General features: G+C 37.9%; 2 protein-coding genes and 2 long non-coding RNA genes across 4 annotated transcripts; 2 read left to right on the top strand and 2 right to left on the bottom strand.

Moving 5' to 3' along the window:
* The first annotated feature begins 5334 nt into the window (after positions 1–5334).
* Positions 5335–6179, top strand: LOC148730255 (uncharacterized). Its single transcript, XR_016002134.1, has 2 exons — positions 5335–5489; positions 5816–6179. It is a non-coding gene; the product is annotated as an uncharacterized LOC148730255 (long non-coding RNA).
* LOC148730254 (uncharacterized) lies at positions 5967–8064 on the bottom strand. The gene is made up of 2 exons (XR_016002135.1): positions 7110–8064; positions 5967–6362 (listed from the first exon to the last, which is right to left on the bottom strand). It is a non-coding gene; the product is annotated as an uncharacterized LOC148730254 (long non-coding RNA).
* A 991-nt stretch (positions 8065–9055) lies between these two features.
* LOC148730253 (uncharacterized) lies at positions 9056–19293 on the top strand. The gene is made up of 11 exons (XM_088761585.1): positions 9056–9559; positions 10799–10844; positions 13532–13586; positions 14471–14609; positions 15190–15253; positions 15819–15899; positions 16615–16676; positions 16793–16844; positions 17451–17542; positions 17950–18061; positions 18866–19293. The coding sequence occupies exons 1-11, from the start codon at positions 9087–9089 to the stop codon at positions 18932–18934; spliced, it is 1245 nt and encodes a 414-aa protein (XP_088617711.1). The 5' UTR covers positions 9056–9086; the 3' UTR covers positions 18935–19293.
* Positions 19294–20372: 1079 nt separating this feature from the next.
* LOC148730252 (E3 ubiquitin-protein ligase TRIM71-like) lies at positions 20373–23511 on the bottom strand. The gene has a single exon (XM_088761449.1). The coding sequence runs from the start codon at positions 23361–23363 to the stop codon at positions 21552–21554; it is 1812 nt and encodes a 603-aa protein (XP_088617575.1). The 5' UTR covers positions 23364–23511; the 3' UTR covers positions 20373–21551.
* Between the last annotated feature and the right edge of the window lie 445 nt (positions 23512–23956).

The raw sequence follows: 23956 nt of genomic DNA, 5'->3' as shown, positions 1-23956 counted from the left end.
GAAGACTCTTGGTTTAAGTTCATTCCATTTAAAGACGGAGGTTGACATGAAAGGGTAACTTTGTTTGTGGAGGGTGAAAGGTGATAAAATTTGACTTGTCAATATTAAGTGAAAGTTTGTTAGCACTTAACCAAGTATGAATATTTACTAGTTCATTATTTACTATGGATTCAAGGATCTTAAGATAGTTATGTTTATAAAATAGATTGGTATCATCTGCAAATACAAGAAAATCTAGAATTTCAGAGCAGTTACTAAAATCATTGATATAGATAAGAAATAGTGAGGGTCGCAGAACTGAACCTTGAGGAACACCACAAGAGACAGATTGCAGTTCAGACTTAGTTTGCCCCAAGGAAACATATTGATATCTGTTGGCAAGATGAGAGATGAACCAGTCTTTTGTTACTCCACGAATGCCATATAGTAGTCTAGTTTTTCAATCAAGATATTATGATTTATAGTATCAAAGGCTTTTACCGAAATCCAAGAATATACCACAAGAAAATTCCTGGCAGTCAATTGCATGACAAATCAGTGATACTTACATAATAGCATGATCAGTTGAGTGATTTGCTCAGAAGCCAAACTGCTCGCAATAAATTAATTTATTCTTGTCCAAGAAATCTAATATTCTCTTGTGCATTTGCTTTTCTAGCAGTTTATTGAATATTGAGAGAGTAGAAATGGGATGATAATTATTTAAACTTGCTTGCTCACCCTTTTTGAAAAAAGGGGTAACTTTAGCTATTTTAAATAGATCTGAGACAATTCCAGTGGAAAAGGAGACATTAAATATAATTTCTAGAGGTGTAGATATAACTTGTTTGGTAATTTTTAAAATGGCAACTGGTATGCTGTAAGGTCCTGTAAACTTATTGACATTTAGCCTAGTAATTTCATTTTCAATTTTAACTGTTGGTGTGGGAAACAGAAAGAAACTGTCATTGGGTGGAACTGCAAGATACTGAAGAGGCGATTTGTTTACAGTAGGAATCTTCTTTGTCAGATTACGTCCAATATTAGCAAAAAAACTGTTAAAAGCATCTGTCAATTAGACTTTGAAGCATTAATTTCAACATCTTCAACAAGTAATTTAGTGGGAGTAGAGCCAGATCTGGATTTAAGATTAATAAGTTGTCTTATCCCCTTCCAGACTTTCTTAGAATCAGTCATATTAGTATAGAAATAGTAATTATAATAATAGTTTTTAGATACCTTTCATAGGTGATTAATTTTATTTCTCAGTATAGAGTTTGAATTTAGTGTGATAATAAGCAGACTTATAAATAGTTGAAATGTATCTTTTAAAAAGTTTGTTTTTTATATTGATTGAGACCCTTTAAAAGCGTCTAAAGCAGGGGTTATCCATGGCTTAGATTTCATTCTCAATTCACGTTTAGAGAGTTGTATAAGAGGGAAATGAACATCAACTATATCAGAGATGCTGGTGTAGAAAGAATTAAATATATCATCAGGATCGGGATTAGCACTCAGGCATGCAGCACACCTTCTCAATCAACTGAATGGATGTCTTGAATTATAGCAGATTTATCAAAATTAGAATAATCTCTTTTGTAGGTCTTAACCTTGTGAGGCAAAGAGGTTAATTTTTGGATAATAAGGAAACTAGGTAAATGATCAGTAAGATCATAAATAATATTCCCACTTAAGGCGAGGTGTTTCCAAGAATTAAAGAAAGTGTTGTCAATTAAAGTTTGGGGTGGTCAATGATTCGAGTAGGTTGTGAAATATGTGGTTGATATTTAAAGGACGCCAAAGTATTTAAGAACTTATCTGTATCAGAGGGAGAATCTAGTCTAAGCAGGTCAAGATTAAAGTCTCCTAAGATGATGCAGAATTTATTTTCCCTATCAATCTTTTCAATAGTAGAGTTAAGAAAATCCATAAAGTTTTGCATGTTACCATGTGGATGCCGGTAAATCACACCACATTAGCATGTTACATGGAGATCCATTTTGCATTTCTACCCAAAGTGTCTCAAAATCATTAGTTGAAAATGTAAGATCAGGTCTGGTTGTGAATAATTGATCCTTCTTAAAATAAGTCAACTCCTCCAGCATTTGAAAGACTGGGTAACTGAAAGCAAACTGAATATCCTGGTATTTCCATATCGGATAAAAAACTTTGGTCAACTTTAAGCTTATAATCTCTGTGAGACCCACAATTGAAAAAGGCAAATATAAATCAGAAAGCATATGTTTTAAATTGTCAAGTTATAGAGTAATTTACTAAGATGACAATTCAAATTTCTAAAAACGCTTAAAGAGAAGAAAAGTTTGTAAGAGCAATTTAACTCGTCACATATAATACAGTGGTTCAATGTTCCTTTCTTCGATTTCTGCATCACTGACCCTATCAAGCCCATAATCAGCGATGGATAATCTGTGACGAATGTTTTGAGAACCAACAGATATAATAGTCGGCCTCAAACTACATGAATCGTTTTTGAATCCGATTTATCATATTTGATAATTATGTATCAGGCGGTAATTTGATATTTCTTTTTATAAATTTGCACTGGTGAGATCTTGTTTACAATTTCTTTGCTCGAATCATCATAGCATGTAACTTACATCAGTAATGATGAATCAATTAAATAACCGCGTGATTTCATACACATATGTCTACCTACTGTTCCAGTTACCAATCTGCAGTAGAGCTGTGGTAATTCGAGCTCCCAAAAGAAACGAAAAAACGGTTCAAGCTAGAGGAGGTCCGAGTTATCTTTACTCGTGTTGAAATTCCAATCATTCTTTTCATAATTTATGAAGAATCATGAATTCGAAAATACGATTCGATCGTGCTCAATTTTCGTACATTAAGTTTGTTGAATAGGAACGTTCAAACTAGATAGTTCATCAAGGTGTGTCCCGTTCACATACAAGTTACTACTTTCATAAAAAGCGCGATTACAGGATGGGCCGTGTCAATCAGCTATGATCTGACACTTTGACGTTTATCGAACGACGTTATCAGGGTAAATTTGAGCCAAGGAAAAGTAAAATTTGTTGCGTTAACTGACTTCAAATCCAAGGGAAGTCGGATCCTGTTCGAGTTAACAATAGTGGGGTTCTACCGTGTTGAGGAAGCAATACATAGTTTTTCGACTGAATCGAAAAATGGAATCTACTATATATTTGCAACGCAGTCAGTTGCAACGAGAGAACAGTTAGCATATTTGATTAAAAGCGAAACAACTCGAATTCTACTTTTCTCCAGTCTACTTTTAAGGAAAAATCAGCTTTTGCCCTTTAAATTGACAAAGAACGAGATATGGGAGTTTTTTGAAAGGATGAATGTGTCAGTTTTAATATTCGAAGTTTGAACAGACAAACATAAAGGACCACTTTTAAACAATGGAAAGTATTTTTCCAAAAGCGTCCTAGCGTTCTTTGGTTTTTTTCTTGAGACCTTATAAAAATTAATGGAACTTACCGCTTTAGAAGTTTAGGACCCTGACGAATCGAGCTTCCAAATTCTCAGTAAACAGAAGAAAAGTTGTCAAGTTCCGCAATCTTCGGCAGAAACGCGAAGATTAACCTAACGTTATCCAAATCAGCGAGGCGTGTTCATCTCGTGATGTCCATTATAATGCCTCTATTTTTAAAACATTAAGCAATTATCAGATAATAGATCGCTTTCACTCACGTGATTGCCAACTGTTCCAAATTATTGGAACAAAAGAGAAATTTATATCAGAAAGAGTTCAAATCCCAAAGTGGGGACTCGGTCCACCAAGTGGGATTTAGTGGTAGGACATTTCAGTTCTGCAGGTATCGTACGTGAGTATGTTTGGGTAGTGTTGATCTTGTACCCAGGTCCTTCCTTGTAACTGTAACATGAAAGGTGTTGGGAACGATACTATCTTAATGCTCGTAACAGACCTTTCATGGCTGAGCAGTTGCAGTCACACGGTAGGATCTAAATAATTTATGGACACAGCCGGAGCAAGACAAAGACAGATCTAATAATGTTAAAAAATCGAGCCAGGGTGGTGGCTCCTGTAGTTGTGTATTAGTTGTAGTCTGCTAAACCAGAACAAAAGCACCTGTCCAATAATTCCAATTTTCTTTCTTGCCTACTTAAGATGTCCTTTACATTACAAAGGCTTTGTAAATGATCACTTAAGCATGTTATAGGGCGCGAAATATCTGGGTGAATCAAAATTACAGAAGAATTTTTCCTTTTTCTAAATGGGCTAAGTTTACCTAAAGCTAGGTGAATAAAATGTATCATATCTTCAAAAAGGCTTATAAAGCTGGATTAAACAGACGCAGAAGAACACATGAGCAACAAAACTGGTTGGAAAAATTGATCGATAATAAAAATAGCGGACTTTGCACGCTGAACTGTACAGATAATTAACAATTGGTTCATGCTTTAGCGTGCACTATCGAGTTATGGAGCACGCGGGAAGTTTGGAGAGCGCGAAAGAAGCGTAAGAGTTGCCCGAGGCGATAGCCGAGGGAAACTCTAGCTTCTTGAGTGCTCTCCAAACTTCCCACGTGCTCCATAACTCGATAGTGCACAGCTGAAAGCATGAACCAATTGTTTTAGAACATAGCCGGTGGAATTGTGCATCAAATCCGACGCGAAAAACGGACAACAATATCAGTTGAAGCGAATCGTGACGGCGCTGTTTCCGAGTCTCCTTTTCCTTTGTTTTTCTCTCTTTCTGCCTGATTTAAGAGCTCTAGCCCAAGGGAAAAGGTCGAAACATTGTCTTCGTTTTCGGACTAGTAGGCCGAGTTTCTGTTTGTATCCATTATTGTCTCGAAATATATTATTTTTCCCCGCGCTAACAATGGCCGCTCGCGCGAAAAAAAAAGTTCTGGCGAAGTCGGATTTGCTGACGCTATCAGCGTGCACTATCGGGATTTTGAGCACGCTCACGTATAATGAATTTAATTGCGCGACTCTGCTAGCTATGTTCTAATAGAAAATAGTGGATTGGTCACAGTCTACTAAACCAGAACAAAAGCCCACTTGATTCAACTTCTATACCTTTAAAGATGCGCATTGTTTTTACACTGCTAACACAACTATAAATCGATAATAAACGCACTTATCAATAAAAATGGCGGGCTGTGCACAGAATAAATGATTGTTGATTAGTTGTTATCTGCAAAACTTGAACATAAGCACGACCATATTCAAATACTTTACTTTTCATGCAAACGTTTTTGTCAAAAAATTTCTAAAAGTCCGACAAAAGAGGCCTGCTCAGTCTTCACCTCGACTTTGGCAAGAAAATACCCCGCGTTTGATCTTGTAGTGGTACAGTTATTAGAGAGCTTTAGATTCGAGTACGAGAACGAGTACGAGTAGGAGTTTACTAGCGTGCTCACATTGCGCATGCGTAGCTCTGCGTGACACTGTCACGGAAGCGTGAAACTCGTCGTCCGCCGCTCGTCGACAACGAGATTTTGACCAGAAGTCGTCCTCTAGAGAACGAGTTTCGAAAGGTGAGTATTTTGTATTTTAAACTTACCCTAGTCTTTTTCTAAGTCAGCAAAAGCAAACTTAAAGCCGCATACAGAGGTTTTATCGAATTGAATGTTATTACAAACCCTGATTTCATTCGTATTTGATACTTTTTGGTCGACCTATTTTCACGAAATTCTGAGGTCTTCACATGCAAACAACATATCGCCAGTCGAATAAATTTAAATTGAAAAATGAGAGCCTTAAAAAGCACTTTCACCCTTTGAATTTTAACCATACATGAGGGATATAAACAGTGAATTGTTGTGATGTGGTTGACACTTTCCCGACTTTCTTCAATTCGTAGCGATAGCGAAACGAGAACTTTTTATTTGGAAAGGAAACACGAAACTATGCTTCTCAGAGAAGTACTGGTTGAAGAGCCTCACAAGTACTGACCAGATTCAAAAGAGAGAGGTATATCTTGGACGAAAATCGCCGAACACTATAATAAAACCTTGAACACTGAAACATTTTATTAGCTTCTCATTAATTATTGTCATATTAAAACCATTATATTTATGAAATGAAAACTAAGGAAGAGTTTGTATGGTAAAATATCTGAATACATTATTTTTACATCTTTTTTAGTTGTATCATATAAATGTACTGTATTATTATTACAAAGTCAGTTCAGCTGTTTTGAAATTAAAAATTATACATATTTACAATTTTGATTTTCTCAAGTAAATTAATTTAGATTTGAAAATTCTCCATAAAGGAAAAAAAATTGATGGCCATGGATCCACATCCCATATTCATCAATTACTCCTTTCATTGCTAACTATACAGCTGCTGAAGGTTATGAAGGAGGCCAAACATTCTTAACATACCAGCATCATGCCTTTTACCCTCTGAAATGAAAATTTATAGAGTAAACATACTTGGATTTATATCAGTAGCTAGTGTTATAACACTCTTGTAGCTGCAGGTAACTGTTGAGTTACAAATTGTGATTTAATTTTTTTTTCGATTTTCCAAGTTAATTGGTTAATAGCCATTTTGATTTAGTAGGGGCTGGGTTATAGATATTTGTGTAAGGATTCAAGAGTAGGCTACATTTAATGAAGCTCTTACCAAGGGGCTGACTACCGAAAATGTTTCCTGATAGCTTTGATCTTTCCAGCCCACTCCTCTAGGTGTAGATACCGTAGATCCTCAAATCAATTAGCGCCCAGGGAGCTTAATTCAAATTTATGGGAAAATGCGCTTATTTAATTTTTCCCAAATGGTGGCCTGACATGACCATTTTTTTAATACATCATCTACACATAAACAAAATTAACTATTTATTGACGTAAAAAACTGATCCCAGAGTTTAACTCACCATTAGTGCAATGTACAAATCTAATACTACACGATGAAAACCATGCATCCTTTGCTGTCTCACTACTCATCCACAAAATGAGGGGAGGGGAGGGGGCACTTATTTGAGGGGGGTACTTATTTTAAATTTTTGGTCGATAGGAGGGGCACTTATACGAAGGGGGGTGCTTATTCGAGGATTTACGGTGGTGACACTTCAATTCAGTTTCAAATTTGGGGGCTTAAATAAGGGGAGGCATTACAGCAGAACGATGCAAATAATCGTATTAGCTTACCAACTGGTCCATGCAAATTGGCTATTAAACCATTTGGCGCAACAAATGATTGAAACCTTAGGGCATGTACCCTTTTGTGCCCACTGGGTACACGCTGGTTCTCTCCTGGGCGACAAATTGGGCGAACTGTCAGGTCTACAAACCCCTAGCAATTCTCAAGAGCTGTTCCCTCTCCATGGACAGCGAGAGCAAAGTCTTCCAGATGTTGGCTACTCAGCCAGGGTTGATCGAGATCTCTGAGCAAGTATCCATGGTTTGTGTAAGTAAAGCTGATCACCTCGTTGAAGATTAAGCTTAGCTCGGGCACTGAACAAAGCGAGGAATCATATCCGAGAGACGACATGGGTAAGAAGAAAGTTTCAATAAAATCAACAGCCCTTTCGTTCCTGAACATACCGTGCCATTGGCACAAGTAAACATTTCTGGAATTGCTAATCCCCGAAGAAGGAGAGGCAATCCTGTGATGACAAACCTGAGCTCGGCTGCAAACTCTTCAAGAGAAATGGCGTCAAAAACATCGTCAATCCTTTCATACTGCTTGTAAGGATGTTGCCTCCCATCGTTGTGATTTCATAAATCGCAAAGGAGGTAAACGGATGCTAATAGGATAGTTTTTTTTGGCTAAACATGGCGAGATTGTTACAGTAAAACCCTCGCACTCGGATCGATACATTTGTTTAGAATCTAAAGTTACAATTTTCGTCAGCACGACTACGAGTACGAGGTACTAGTTCCAGATCTCGCGCGGTTAAAACTCGTACTCGTACTCGTTCTCGCACTCGAATCTAAAGCTCTCTATTCTATACAAAAGATGAACGGCTTCGTCTTTGCCTTGGTTCTTCTTGTTAGCGTTTCTTCGGCCGCCAGAGTGCCATTTCTGCATGCAACTGAAACATAACTAATCGGGTTCACTCCAGCTAGCAGCGGACTGGCAAATGAAGAAGTACAAGTAGTGTAGGAGACTTTGGCCGACCTAAATTTTAGTGTTATCAGAGCCTTCGCCCGGTTTGTTGACGGCAAGCACGCGCTTTTTTCCTCCTGATCTCCATCTGCAGGTCGAAGCAAGCGTTTGGCCCTTGGCCTCGATTGAAATGCGTCTTGTATTTCATTTTGATTATTGAAGCAATTTACTGTTTCTTATATATTCTGTAGTAACCTCTTGAAGTAGTGCGAATAAAGAGTTTCAGTTCAGCTTTTAGCTTCTACTTTCTCAGTTGCTCGCTGAAACTTTAACAATCGCTCAAACAATCTAGCGTTCGTGTCGTTGGCGTAGCAGTTGACGTCTATGTTAAGCGTAGATTCTATAATTTCAACGAAATTGTGAGAAGTTTTTCCAAAAATATATACTCTTTCTTTACCAGGGCACAACGATGAACATGTGAAACATTTTGAGCTCTCATTGACAAATTTCTTCAGTGTTTCTCCCGACATGATAGCTAGATCATCTGCCACATCCACATTTTCGCGTGAAACCTTCCGTCATCCAGATTTTCTGGTATGTGATTGGTCTGTTCAATAGACCGCGAACAAACCGCAAGGAAAATGAGAAAGGAATGTAGTTCGGATGTCAACAACAGTTCTTTTGGGGGAGCGTTGCGTGACATCCAAAGAAACGGCTGCGAGGGAGACTTTCTGGATTCCGAAGCATCTAAATTTCATTACCAGCTCAAAACTTAGTATGCTGATCGGCGTGGCTCTCGTGTTTCGATCCGGCGAGGAATGTGAGTGCGAGTGAGGTCCGCGCAAAGGCAAAACATCACTTTCATTTCCATTCCTCATTCCCCATTTCCTATTCTCGTTCCTGATTTTACCGGCGAGAATTTTTATCCGAGCTTGTCCGATCTTGCCCGATTGATTTCCGACATTCGTGTCGTAGTTGTCTGTTTATCAAAATCGCCCCTTGCAGTTCTCCAAGAACGCTGCAAGAATCTTGAACTGTTATTAGAGGCTTTTGCACGCTGAAATCAGAGTAGAAAAATGCTTTGTTTGCAGAAAGTCGAAGGGAAATCCTATGATCCATCTCTGCAACCGAAAAAAATTTTGCTAAAACCGACTGTCACTCGTCTCGGACGCAGTCGTGAAAACTCGGATGTTGTTATGGACAGTGCCATGTGTCCTTTAATGATTAGTCGTGTTCACGCTGAAATTCATTTCAACGATGGAAGGTTCAGGATTAATTGTCAAGGACTGAACGGGCTACTAGTAAACAAAACAAAGCGTGGTTCTGCTGTCCTTTGCGATGGTGATGTAGTTGTCTTCGGAGGTGCAGGAGCTAAAACGAAAGAAGGACAGAGTTTGTCAGCTTACGATTCGGAACTTGTTTATGTTTTTAGTGAGGTCTGCCAAAATGATTCTGAAGAAGTGGGCTCCTTTGGAGAAGGAACTAGCGATGGGAGTGTGCAAAGGCGAAGCAAACGGAAAAAGCCTGTATCACCAAGTGAACTACAGAGGTATGGATACATAACAGAGAGGTAGGGGTACTTTGAAAAGTGTTAGCAGGGCTACTGGACCCAAGGGAAGGAGTGCGAACTAGAAAGAGAGGTGAAAAATTTTAAAGGGGGGGCTGTCTGCTTTTAGATCCTAGAAATATGCTAGAATAATGAATTCTTATAAGAAGTCATATGGAAATAAGGGGAGAAGAATTCATGTACTATAAGAAGGGTACCTGTTTACAAGTTGCCCACAGAGAGGCAATTTTCTTGTGTTTGAGGACATGACACATTGTGCTCTCACAGTTCCTCTCCCCACCCAAGAGTGTGAATGGCTAACAGACAAAGCTGTCAGGGGAACTTGATGAACTACTGAGGGGGGAGGGGAAAGGAACTGAATTGCAATGGAGCATCTTCTTAGAGAAAGTAGCAGCTACGGTATACTGTGTTTTCTCTTTTATGTTGAGCATGACAGGTGAAATAAAGTTCCAAACCTGAGGAGTATTCTTCCACCTGTTGAATTTTAAAGAATTTCAAGCAATTTTATAGGAAATTAATTTATTACTTTTCTAGGGAATTCTACATTAAATTGCACTAAAAAAAGCCGACGCCATATTGGGTGTAATGGACGGAGGTCTTCTAACATAGTCTTACACTCCATTGGTGCTCTGAACACGATAGGGTTGGATAAGAATATTACTAGGAACCAAGCCAGTCTTTCTATCTATCAACTTTTCTTTAATTACGTGCTTGATTCAGCTAAAAACTGAAAAGATAAGTATAAAGAAAGGGATATTACTACAGGTAATAATATGAAACAGGGGGCGTATCACAATACTAGAAAATTACTAAATATTTCAAATCACTAGTGATACCGGCAATAATATCAAACCCAAATGTAACTTAATCAACAAGCATGCACAATAATCTACAAATTATACCTCTTTCTCCAATCTTAACTCTTATTCTTTAAGTCTTTTATCCTTTGCTCCGTTCGTTCTGATCGGATGTGGTTATGGAAAAGGCCAATTTGATCTGAGTAGCTAATGTTCCTTGCGTGACAACGGAAGTTACGTAAACACTCTTAACTATTACGTGTTACTCAGTTACATTGGGTTTCAAGTGCAATTGAAGGCAGAATTCATGAGTGACGAGATGGAATTTCCTTGAATCGCATAATTGACTGCACTACTTACAGTTGTTATGTATACATAGGTGTGAAACATGTAAAAGGTTGAGTTGTGTTTTAATGATTTTCAGTTCTTCTCATGTAAAGAAGGCAAAAGGCAGCATGGGATGCAAGCAGGTCAATTCTTGACTTTTTATAATTAAAAGGCATCATTTTTAAATACAAAATAATGATACTGTAAAATCTTAATTTTTAATTTATAGCAGATATTTAATAAATTACAAATCATAAGGAGGAAGTTCAGTTTTATACTCCAGAAAAGTACATGTAACAAAAAAACAGTATCAGCCCTTCAACGCTCTAACAACTCTGGAGTAACACAAAATCCGTCTGAAATAACCAATATCTTTAATCAGTACTTTGCGTCTATTGGACCGCGGCTTGCACGCAATATATCACCTTCTAGGATAAATTTCCAGGACTACCTTGTCAGCACTAATCACTTTAAGTCTTTCTTTTTTGATCCTGTCGTTCCATCCGAGGTGGACTTGGAAATCTTGGCTATACCCAGTAATAAAGTATATGGCCTATATTCTTGCCCGGTTCATCTTCTAAAATCTGGGCGCCATATCCTTTCTTCACTCTTAGCTGCCATGATGAATAAGTCTATCTCAACGGGTATTTATCCCCATCTTTTGAAGCATGCCAAAGTAATTCCTATCTACAAATCGGGAGACGAAACTGATCCATGTAATTACCGCCCAATTTCCCTCCTTTCTGTCTTCAATCGATTATTTGAGAAATTGATGGCTAAACGTCTTAAATCACATTGCGAAAAAATGGTATCTTTTTTACTTCTCAATATGGATTTAGAGACAAGTGTTCAACCCAACATGCAATTTTAGATATCTTAAGCAAAATTCAAACTAATATTGATGCAAAGTTATTCTCTTGTGGTATTTTTATTGACCTAAAAAAGGCATTTGATACGGTGGATCACTCAATCTTACTGCACAAATTATATCATTATGGAGTCAGAGGAATAATTAATAACTGGTTCTCTTCGTACTTGTTGAACAGGAACCAGTCGACTCAAATTGGTTCAACCGTATCGAATATAGAAGAGATAGTTTGTGGTGTCCCTCAAGGGTCTGTACTTGGCCCCCTTCTCTTTTTGATTTATGTTAACGACATTTACCGTTGCTCCCAGATTTTTGAGTTTTACCTATTTGCTGACGATACTAACTTGCTTTATTCAAACAAAGATCTTAAGGATCTTGAAAAAGTTGTTAATGATGAACTCGCAAAAGTGGGTGACTGGTTGGACGCAAACAAACTTCCTCTTAACACTAGTAAATCTAACTTTGTTATTTTCCATCCTTACCAACGCAAATTGGACTACATAGTTCACTTGAAAATTTATAATAACGATCTTAAAAAAAGTGTATCTCTAGAACAAAAAACTTTTGTGAAATATCTAGGAATTCTGATAGATAATAACCTCTCTTGGAAGTATCATATTGATTATATCTCATCTAAAGTTAGTAAAGGAATTGGTATAATTGCCAGGTTAAGACATCTTGTCCCATTTGCCACACTTCTTAACATCTACCGCTCCTTAATTGAACCTTATATCTCTTATGGTCTTATTGCCTGGGGACAAGCTGCTAACACTCATTTAAATAAGGTTCTCATTTTACAAAAACGTGCTCTACGACTAATGTATTTTGCGGATAGCAAAACTCATAGTGCCCCGCTATTTGTTAACTCCAGAATCTTACCAATAACTATGCTCTATTCTCATTTGGTTTCCTCTTTGATGCATGACATTGATAATCACCGTGCCCCGTCTAATATTTCTATGCTCTTTCTCCACTCCGAGCAGGTTCATCACCATTTCACAAGATTCTCAGCAACGGCTAATCTATACGTTAAAGCGTCTAGAACTAACCAACTTTTATTTTCTTTTGCTAGAATAGGTGTAAGATTGTGGAATAGCATCCCAAAAGAACTTCGTATTAAAAATAGAACCCCGTTTAAGCGTGAACTTAAAAATCGCCTGTTAAAACTTTTGGAAAATGAGGAGATGAATGTTGATATACGCTGCTCAGAAATTTGTAAATATCTCTTGATAAAGTAACTCTTCGTTTAAGTCTTGTTTCAATTGTATTATATATCTTGATAACTTTGCAATTGATTATTTAATTATTCAACGGACTTAATTTTAAATTATTTTATTTAACAATTGTATTTTTATTTAATGATAATCTTTGTTTAATTGTATCGGCATGTGATCATTAGCAGAGACAGCACTTGTTTTAGAAGGGTGGCCCGCCTAGAATAGCTTGCTAATTGCGGGTCACCTAGGACTGTGATAATATTGTATTGCTAACAAATAAATAAATTGAAATTGAATTGAATTGAAATTGACATGTTACTATCTCAATATTGAAATTTAAGACATTTGAAATTATGATGCTACCTGTCGCGGTATTGAAATAGGAAGACTAATCTAGCCTTCTGAAAGTTTTCTCTCAGTGTTGTTTAAATGCTATGATCATAGATGCCAGTTAAGTGTTGTTCAGGACAGTAATGTGTTGTTCAGTTAAGTCTGGATACTGTTTTTGTCATCTTTTGGCAATCAATGTTAACAGTGAGGGCAGTGAGGGAAACAGCTGTTTTTGCTTTTTTTTGGAAGCACATTTGAAACCTTTATGGTAGAGATATGTGGTTTGAGGAGCATTCTTCTCCTTTAAAAGAGATAAATTGTACATTTATTAATTAAAATTATTCATTCTTTAAGGTATCTGTTTATACTGCACAGTGTTTTTGGTGACTATCATGATCATTGATATATTTTTCAGGTTTTGGAAGGTGATCAAAAGGCTGATCCACAGGAAGAAGTTAAAATGGACAAAGGTACATTGAACTCCAAGAGGTGAATTAAACACAACTTCATGATGTATAATGCAACTCTCCTCAGAAGGCATTCTGTATAATGAAGGAATATGTGGAAAAAAGCCCTTAGTGTCATTTATGGTAAAAAAAGGTAGATTAAGTCTGTACTGGAGCCAAGTGGCCCACCCAGTGGGAGATTATCGTGGTTTCCTTAGCATGACGCAACTAGGAGTATCACTACTCCCCCCTGGATGGGATGCTAGTCCAGTGCAAAGTTATCCCCCAGCATTTCATCACACTTCCCTGTTAACTCTTCAGTACTCAGTCATTCTCCTCTCAGTTCTGATAGAAAGCTATATTCTCCATTAAAATTGATACCTCAGTGTTTCTCAAATTGAACACAGGGAGAAATGGTTATGGCATCTTATTACACGACTCGGGCAGTCAGAGGGCCAATAACTAAATACGGCCAATCAAAATGCTCTAGTTGCCGGTCAACATTCTCTCAGTATTGGACCGGGCACTGTCCTGAATGGTCCCGAATGATACTGCACTTGTGTCCCTCTGAACTTCAGTTGTATAATAAATCTCTTATTAACCAAGCTTGCTTGGGACCGTACTGGAAGAATATCGGCCCTCTGTCTTTTTTGTACGGACCTCGCTGCGCTCGGTCGGTACTGTCAAGACCTCGGGCCAATATTCTCCCAGTATGGCCCTTGCGCTTGATTATAGGATATATATATTAGTAGTTGTTTAGCCAGGGCTCATGTTAAATTCTCCCCTCAGTTCTGATAGAATGCTATATTCTCCATCCAAATTGCCAAGTATTCCTCTAAAATAACACACAGGGAGAATTGTTTATGGCATTAACAGGGCTCATGTTAAATTTCCCTTTTAACTGGTAGATGACAGCAGATCAAAGAAGTGCCTGAAAGCTTTAAATGAGGAGTTACTTTGCTGTATCTGTCATGAACTCATGGTATTGGCACACACTTTGCCTTGCTCGCACACGTTCTGTTTTGGTTGTATCAGGGACTGGCTTTGGTAAGACATGTTACAGAACATTTTTGGTTTCAGTTCAAAATTCATCTCAACCCTTTATCCCCAAGAGTGACTAACATCTATTTTCTCCATACAATATCATCCCTGTATCACACATAAATGTCAGGAGAATTAGGAAAATGATCACAAACAAAAGATATAAGCTCTTCAATGTTGAACAAATTCTCCTTATCAGCACCTTAGGTAATGTATTGAGAGCAGTATCTATGGAGAATATGCACTGATGTTAGGGTTAAGGTAAACCATTTACAGTAGTCATGTCAAATTATTTTACAATACATTATTTTATCACTCGCTGCATGGTAAGAGTAGAAATTTTTTATTCAGAAGTATAAAAATAATCATAGGCTATAAAACAGAGTCAGTCATGAAAACTTAATTGTTTACTTGTTTTCTGTGAGGAAAAGAACCAAGGCACAGTTTTTGTGTTCTCTTCAGTTGCAAAGGCATGATGTGTGAACTGCCCAGTTCAGTGCTTTAATTGAGGTGCTAACCAATCACATTTTAGAATTTTGTTTAGGGACCATAAAGTGTTGAAGTTATTTTTCCTGTTTCTTGTTAGTCATTCAAAAGACTGTCCAAACTGTAGAGCAAAGGCTCAACTCAAGTCTGCTGTACCAGTGAAGGTGAGGTAACAGTTAAAGAGGTGTAGATTAGACCCCTAAGGTTATTTTTGATGGAACACCAACTTCTCTCTCTTTTTATTTTTTGTCAGGTAATACATGACAATTTGGAAGGAGAACCTTGTAGTCTATCATAAGTCAGTCAGGCCTTTTTTTCTCTTAACAGTTTTGCTTGCCCAACTAGTGAAAGTCTAAGTGAATTGTACTTGTATCTTATAAGACATTCTCATTAAGTGAAAGTCTAAGTGAGTTGTACTTGTATCCTATTAGACATTCTCACGGTCAGCCTTAATGTTTTGACAAAGTGTGACATCACGGAATAGGGGTGCAGTTTTTAAAATACTGTTTCTGATCTTTATGCTCATCTGTCAAGACTACTCTGTTTGTGCATGGTCTTAGGGATTCTATGTGAGTTCAATATGCTGAGCTGCACTTAATTCTTATTCACATGTACACAAACAGTATTTTTTTCTATTTCTGTGACCTTTCCAGTACTTTGCTGACCAGAAACAAGAGTTTAGTTGTTATGACAATGGGTAATTGTTGAGCTTTCTGTTTGACCCTCCAGGTGCTAGACAATACAATAAACAAAGTAGCAGAAGAAGTTCTTTCTCCAGAGGAACTGGGAGAGAGGCATCTAAAAATTCAGGTAAGCAGTACGTTATTTGAAACAAAATCTTCAACTTTTGCTGTCCAGGTTAAGTTTTGTATTTGATCTTTGACAAATTCTGATGAAATGAAACATGTCTTTCTTGTAGCATTTTTCTTCTCTTTCAAACAAAGGTAAAGCAAATACACTTACAATTATTTACCTTAGTGGAACAGAACAATGGTGGGTCCCTGGTGGAAATCTTTGGAGGATATTTAAGGATCAGTAAAGATCTTCATGAGGACCTTTGAGGTTCTCTTGTGTTTCTTCATGAATATCCCTAAGAATTCTTTGAGGATCTTCACAATGCTTGTTTAAAGATCCTCAAGGATCTTGCATTTTCTTGCCAAAATCTTCAAAGATCTGGCAATTTCTTGCCAAGATCTTCAAGGATCTTGCATTTTCTTGCCAAGATCTTCAAGGATCTTTCATTTTCTTGTCAAGATCTTTGAGGTTCTTCTATGGATCTTCAAGGATCTCCAAAAAGTCTTGTCAAGAATTTCAAAGATCCTTTAAAGATGTTGGCATGAAAATAAAAGATCCTTGAAGATCTTTACAAGAAAATAGAAGATTCTTAAAGATTTTGGCAAGAAAGTGAAAGATCCTTGGAGATATTGGCAAGAAAATAAAAGATCTTCAAAGATCTTGGCAAGAAAATTAAAAGAAAAAAATTAACCAGTAGTACTTTTTAATGTTATTTCACTTTCCTTTATAGGAGATGAGCAAAGAAGCAAAAGAGAAAACTCAAAAGAAAGTTGTGCCTGCCTCATCAACCAGGTCAGGGCTGCATGGTTCAGTTGTGTTTTTCTCGTAAAGGCAACTTTTTGTCTAAACGTAAGATAGATCATAAATTTCTTCATTTAAAATTTGCTTTGATTCTTTTTTCAATTTAGTGATAGTGAATCTGATCAAGAAGGTAGTGACAGTGAGAATTATTCAGAAGAGGTACTGTTGATTCAAGTTGTTTTTGTCATCCTGTATTTGGACTATTTGGTAATCTTACACAACTGTCAAAGTCCATCCTTCATATCTCCTCTCAGCCCCACTCTGTACAAGTCGTTAGACCGAGAGGGACTGTGACTGGATCTGGGGAAAGGGCCGAAATATCTCAGCAAGGGTATTTAGAGCTAAACGTTACTAGAATTGTTACGTAGGCTGCTTGCTGTTTAGAAGAGACAGAAAGTGTTTTTGTACACTAAGTTCTTTCTTTTGTCACACTGAAAAAATAACTTGCTGCATAGTTGTTGATTTGGGGTACTGTGCGTTTTCTGAAGTGAAAATATGATTAGTTACGCGTATTTTGCCAGGAAATTGTTTGATCGTGTGGTCTGATCATCCCGGGGGGAGAAGTCCAGATAAAGACTGTTGTAGTTGGTAATGACTGACGTTTCCACGATCTGAGCGTAAGTCGCAGTGAGCGTTGAATGGCTTTGATGTTGACTTCCGCTACCAACAATAGTCATTTGCATGACCATCAGACTACACGATCATATTTTTATTTTGAAAATCAGAATATGGGTGATGTAATTGTTTTTCACTTCTTTGTTCAAGGAGTCTGACTACTTTGATTATTCTTATGGTGTCGAGCATGCGCGTAGTGGTCGAGCACAATGCAGAACTTGCGGCAGCCTCATTCCAAACAGGTAATTTGTTGTTCCTAAGAATATGTACCAGCTCCCCCTTCCCCTCCCCCACCCGCCTGGTCCATTACACGAGGGTCTCAATGGTGGCTTTTATGGCTAATGGTTAAAATTTTCGCAAATTTACGGCTGTCACCAGAAATTATTTTTACGGTTAACTTTTCTTTCGCATAACGATTAAAACTTGTCAATTTGTACGCCAGACGGCTCACGTTTTAGGCCATTTAACGGCTATCAGTTTACCCTATTGAGGTCCTTTCACGCCCGAAAGCCGAAAGCTAACAGTGGAAGGACATTTATTTAATGAAAACATCCTCTTACAGAGAATACTTATGGCCCACTGCTTGCGTAAGACCGCGGTTTGGGTTCGACCTCGTGTAAATAACTGGCCCTATGTGTCTTAATCACAGGACTCTAAGGTGGGTTCTTTCGTTCACCGATCATGGATATCGTCAGTACAGGCAGAAGCATTACCACCATTTGGAGTGTTATTTACCTCCTGACCATGTGACATTTGAGAGGGTAAGTTGATAACTTTGGTGAGGCGCATCGGAAAAGTACTATATTCTTAGTACACTCACGTGAGACATTCGATGTGAAAAAGTTATTTAGAATGAGTCAGTCAGTCTTGCAATATACACATCCTGACACAATCTCAACTTGTGTTCAGTGAAGCTAAGGGTTCTACGAAAAGAACCTTTGCTACGCCAGATACGAAAAATCACTAAAAACCGGCCACTTTTTAGATTTGGCCAAAAAATATGTGGAAACGTATTCCTCATCCAACGCAGCAGCACAGTGCCCCAAGGAAAGGGTAAACTAACCTCGTTACACTACTTTTCACCAGAAAAACTCAGTGATTGTAATGATATTTTACAGGGAGGTCGAAAACGAAAATTACAACAAACACAAAAAAATAAAGTGGTCAAACATGCGACTGACCGACCAAGATAGACTTAATTTTCCCGCGAAATACTCAAATAATCGGAAACTTTCACGATACCACGCAAACTTCTGAAACAGAAATTTCAGACTAATTCGTTCCCATGTCACTCAAACGTCAAAAATTCCATTTCTCGTGCACCTCACTCCCAGAGTTCCGTGCGGAAATCTGTTTTATGGGGGCCAGTTTCCATTATGAACTCAGGGTTATAAAACCAAATTATACTTACGGCTATGTCAGGCAAATCACGAGATCTCTGTGAGGAACCATGGTGAACAAATAGCTAGTAACGCCCGGCAATCAGCCACTAAGACTCTAGAATTACGCCCAGCCACCTCAGTTTCGCCATCATTTTAACAACTTTCTTTCTTGATCTATTGTAGCTTTCTATCGCAAGTGACCTTTCAAGAGCTGACAGAAGACTTGTGACGGAAAGACTCAGAGAAAGATGAATTTTACATATTTAAAAAGAGAATAATTTATTTTTTTGTATCGAAGTATGCTTAATTGTAAATATGGTGGACAAAGGTAATTGTTTGGCGTTCAGAGAGGTCTTTGTTGAGAGGAACTCTTAAGGACAATGATGTTATTTAATGAAATATATTTTTGACCACAAACTTCACATTGTTTGTAAGTTTATATGCCTGCTGTAGAATTCAACTCTACTACAAAAGTCTCTCTCGAAGGACACCTCTGTAAGACACAAAAATAGAGAAAATTCCCGCGCCGTCATCCACACATTCCTCTGTCAAACCCCTTGAGAACTTGTTACTTAGAATAGAGAACGTCCCAGAACGCTGTTTATACTTTACCTTGAGTTGATTTTATGTTTTCTGATATTTGCGCAGAGCATAACCTCTTCACTGCATGCTGCAAAAACTTATGAGAGAAAATTAAGGAAGTATGTTTGAACCCTAGATTCTCTACTAGAGCTTTCTTTTTTTTCCCTTTCGAATTGAAGTTTTTGATGCGCAAAAAAAATACGTAGGTAGTGAATTTCTTCTAAAGGCAAAACAAAATATATATTTATTATGAAAATCTGGCAGGTAGTTGGTAAGACTATAAACTACAAAAACTTTATTGAAATTCAGTGTCAACTTCTAGAACCTTGCTGCGTGAATTTATTCTGACCTCGTTCCTAAGTTTTAAGTCGTGGGGAGAGAACACGTGTGAATCCCTCGGTTGATTTACATCTTGGTGTTCCTTGTGATCTGACAGCTTCACTTCACTGAAAGACCTTAAAAGCTCGTAAATTAGTAATTTCTAACAGTCAAAGATGGCCTGGAGCACCTAACAATTGTTTTTTATTGAAGACCCACCAAGAACTGATGACAGCTGGCCAAATTATTTTCTCGACAGACACGGGGTAAGGCTGGGAAGGAGTTTACAACTTGTAGTTGTTGTTTTATCACAGCACGTACACTTATTAAGATGAAAGAATGCTACATCGACCGTAATAGATCTTCCTTGGAACACTTTTAAAGGTTAAACTTATCAATGTATTATATTTTGAATATATCAACAAAATTGAAATGGTAAATTGGCCACCGTTACGATTATAAAAGCTTACGTTTCGAGCGTTAGCCCCTCGTCGAAGGGCTAACGCTTGAAACGTCAGCTTTTATAATCGTAACGGTGGCCAATTTACCATTTCAACTTTGTTGATATATTCAAATTATTTCGTTACCCCCACCGACGCAGCCCCGAACAGTTTCTTTAGAAACTATCAGCCTTTATTCAAATGTAGTATATTGTCAAGCCGGAGGCGAGTGAATGTTTGGTGGGGAGAGAAACTTTCCTCATGGCGGTGAATTAAAAGGACTTGAGTCTTGAGGAGGAATCCTTGATGAATGGGCGTTAAAGATATTTATGAAAAGCTTTACATGGCTGTCAGGCTGAAAACTTCAGTATTTTTATTCATTCTTTTTTTTTTTGTGTGAGGAATTTTAAGTAGGGAGGCGTAAATTCATGTTTTTTTTGGCTTAATTTCAAGTTTTGAAGTTTGTGGGAAGTACGTATGATGCACGATCCTCGCAGTAGATAGCGCTATTTAAGCAATAGCGAAAATCAGACCTGAAAAAAATCAGGCCTGTACGGGACTCGAACCACTGACCTCTGCGATACTAGTGCAGCGCTCTTACCAATTGAGCTAACAAGCCAACTGAGAGCAGGCCGTTAAGTTGATTCGTAATGAACCCGTGAAAGTGATAAATGAGATAGAATAAATATATGAAAATCATATATTTTGAACTGCGGTATTTGATACGTATGATGCACGATCCTCGCAGTAGATAGCGCTATTTAAGCAATAGCGAAAATCAGACTTGAAAAAAATCAAGCCTGTACGGGACTCGAACCACTGACCTAAATACTTCTCTCCTTAAATTCATCGTTACACAGTCTTTGTTGAAATTACGATGCTGATAAAAGCATACTAGAGAGTTACTAGGCAATTTCCATAACTTTTAAGTCTCATTCCTATTAGCTACTGTCTATATGTTTATATTTGACAATTCGAAATAAAAATACGGTTCCGCTGGGCGAGTGAATGACTGTTATCAAACAAGAACAAAAGGCATCTTAAGATGCATGTATGCTGATAAAAATGCATGTTTCAAGTTGGCCTCACATCAGCAACAATTTATACTTATCGGTGCTAGTGTACAATGGTTTTTTTGCCCTCGGGAATGTCTTTTTGCATTCAAACTGCTCTTCGACGTAAAAATACTTTTCGTTTTACCAGCAAACACTTTTTATCAAGCTGAAGGCAGATTATCCGAGGGATTTTTGTGATCGAATTTTTTAGTCATTTTACTGCAAAACAATCACACCACTCTACTACTGAATCACAGAAAACAATTGGACTCTTTTCGTGAATTTTGAGAGCAACTCAGATTCTAGCTTTTTTCTTTCAAATTATTTTGCTTCACATAAAGTGTGTCAAGAATGTCCGTAACTTAATAAAATAATACTAATAATTAAATCTTCTTAAAACAAAACTGATGAGAATGTCTTCATTTTTTAAGTTTTCTTTGAGAAGGTTTGATTGCTAATTTCATAAATATGCATTCATTTCAGAATGATAACTTCTTTTCCGTCGAACTCTGTAATCAAAATCCGATCATCTGAAATTGTGGTAATACCCCAGGGCTGTTCTAGTTTCAGATCAGTACTTGTCTTTCCAATGAAAGTTCCTTCCAATGTAAACTGTTGAATGCGATTATTCAACCTGTCGCATAAGAAAACGTTGCCACACTTGTCAACACTTAACCCACACGGCCAATCCAATCGTCCATCACCGTTTCCTTTTTCTTTGACACAGTTATTATTCTTGTCAGTTACGATGAAATTGTCCTCGTAACAAATGCAACCGACCGGGTGATCAAGCCTCTCTGAGCCACTGTCTCCAAACTTCAACACAGGTTCACCATCCATTGTAAACACCTGAATTCTGCTGTTAACAAACTCCGCAACAACAATAAAACGTCCATCGCTTGTAATACAAACACTAGCAGGATTCTTTAACTCTCCGTCTCCATTTCCCTCTTTTCCAAACTTTTTCACAAAGTTCCCTGTTTGTACATTCAACCGCTGTATTCGGTGATTACAATTATCCGCCACCAGAATCTCGTCATCGTTTATGAATGTGACGTCGATTGGCCGATTAAATTGCCCATCCTGGTCTCCATGACAACCAGGTTTTCGTACAAATTTTCCTGCCTCATCAAATACCAGGATACAGTGACCTTTACACCCAGCCACAGCAATAACACCTTTACTGTTCACTGCAACCCCGGCTGTACCCGGGGACACTGCTCCCTGAAAGTCTAACTTGCCTGCAAAGTGTAATTGTCGTGCCTTAACTGGAATCAAAAATTCAAGTTCCTGTCCATTTATCTTAACTTCCATTTCATAAGTACCTGGTACTTTCGCTACAAATTTTACTATAAAACTATCGTCTTCTTTTTCACTCATCAGCAAATTGCTCACCCGATCCGCAGGTTCTATGTGTACTTCAACACGATCTGTGTGCTGACTGTCTTTGGTTTCTCCTTCGCTTGATTTGGGAAAAATCAATAGTTCTGCTTCTACACCAGCTTGAAAATTCTGATCCAGTCCTTCCACGGTCGATGCTGGCACATCTGTTTCGCAGAATTTCGTAAATCCAAGACTCAAACTCTCTGGTTCACATGTCGACACAAACTCCACGAATGAGCTAACCGGAAGTGCTGGCACTGTAGTCTTGATGAGGACTTCGATTCGTTCTTCCACATTCTTCTTGTTTTGCATTATGTCTGAGCTCGAGCTTCTCTCAACCAGGTTGTTACTGAACTCAAATACTTGGTCAAGTTGCTTTTCCAAAGAGACAAGCGATTCTTTTCCAGAATGTAATTTCTCAATCCTCGACGCGCGAGACTTCTCGAAGGCAGTTATGGTTTCATTTTCCAATTGGCGTAGCTTTCTTATCATCTGTTCGACTACTTGGGAAACTTGGAATTCAGCGGTGGTAATGTTCGCTTCCAACTCAAGTTCCGTCTTCTCAAATTCACGAATAACATCTCGGCAGACCTCTTTCTTCTGCTTAACTAGCTCGGCTCGGATAATGATGTTTGCTTTCTCATCATCCGCTGCCTTTTCAAGCGGAACAACATCATGGCTTTTGTGATCTGTGACGATGCAAACTTGACAAATACAACTTTGGCAAACAACACAGAAAAACTTTGTTACTTCTTTCTCGTGATACTTAACGGAGCAAAATGATTGCCTTTTCAACAAGGCCTCGTAGTCTGTGTCTTCAAGCTGTCGCGCTGGTGTAACTTTGTGTCCCTCAAACAAAGTATCTCGAAACACTTCGTGTGCTTTCATACAGTCAGGGCACATAGAATTCTCGCAATCAAGGCAGTAGTTGATCTCAGTGCTCTTCTTCTGGCAGGTACTACAGCTGATTTCATCTCCTTCGCCACCGCGTCGAATCGTAAGAAGACTCAATAAACTGTTGTGTAGAAAACTGCTTGGCAAATTATCAAAACTTTTTCCATCAGGGATGCGAATTTGTGCCTGACACCCGGGGCATGGATAAAGCCCTTGTTTTTGTCTCGTTACTGCATGTCTCTCCAGGCATTCGCAACAGAACGTATGAAGACAAGCAATGGTCTTGGGTTTGGTGTAAGTATCCAAACAAATCGAACATGTTACATGTTCTTTGAGGTTTTTAAGAAGCGACTCTATAACGAATTGTAGACAAAAACACACCTTCCACGTATTGTTTCTTTAGAGGAACATAAATTGAAATTTGCATTCTATCTGAGCAGTGAATCAGATCTCTTTAGGATCACGCGATATTCGCGTGGAGTTTGACAACTTTGCATTGATAATTTACCACCTTATAAATTCACAGTTTTATTTGACTTTTTTGTCTGATTTCTGTGTCTTTCAGTAATTAATTCTATGAGTTTCATAGCGTGACCGAATGT

The sequence above is a fragment of the Stylophora pistillata genome, chromosome 5, assembly GCF_964205215.1.
Source record: "Stylophora pistillata chromosome 5, jaStyPist1.2, whole genome shotgun sequence".
NCBI classification, from domain to species: domain Eukaryota; kingdom Metazoa; phylum Cnidaria; class Anthozoa; order Scleractinia; family Pocilloporidae; genus Stylophora; species Stylophora pistillata.
Note: the sequence above shows the minus strand (reverse complement) of the source record. Positions and strands in the feature narration are given on the sequence as shown.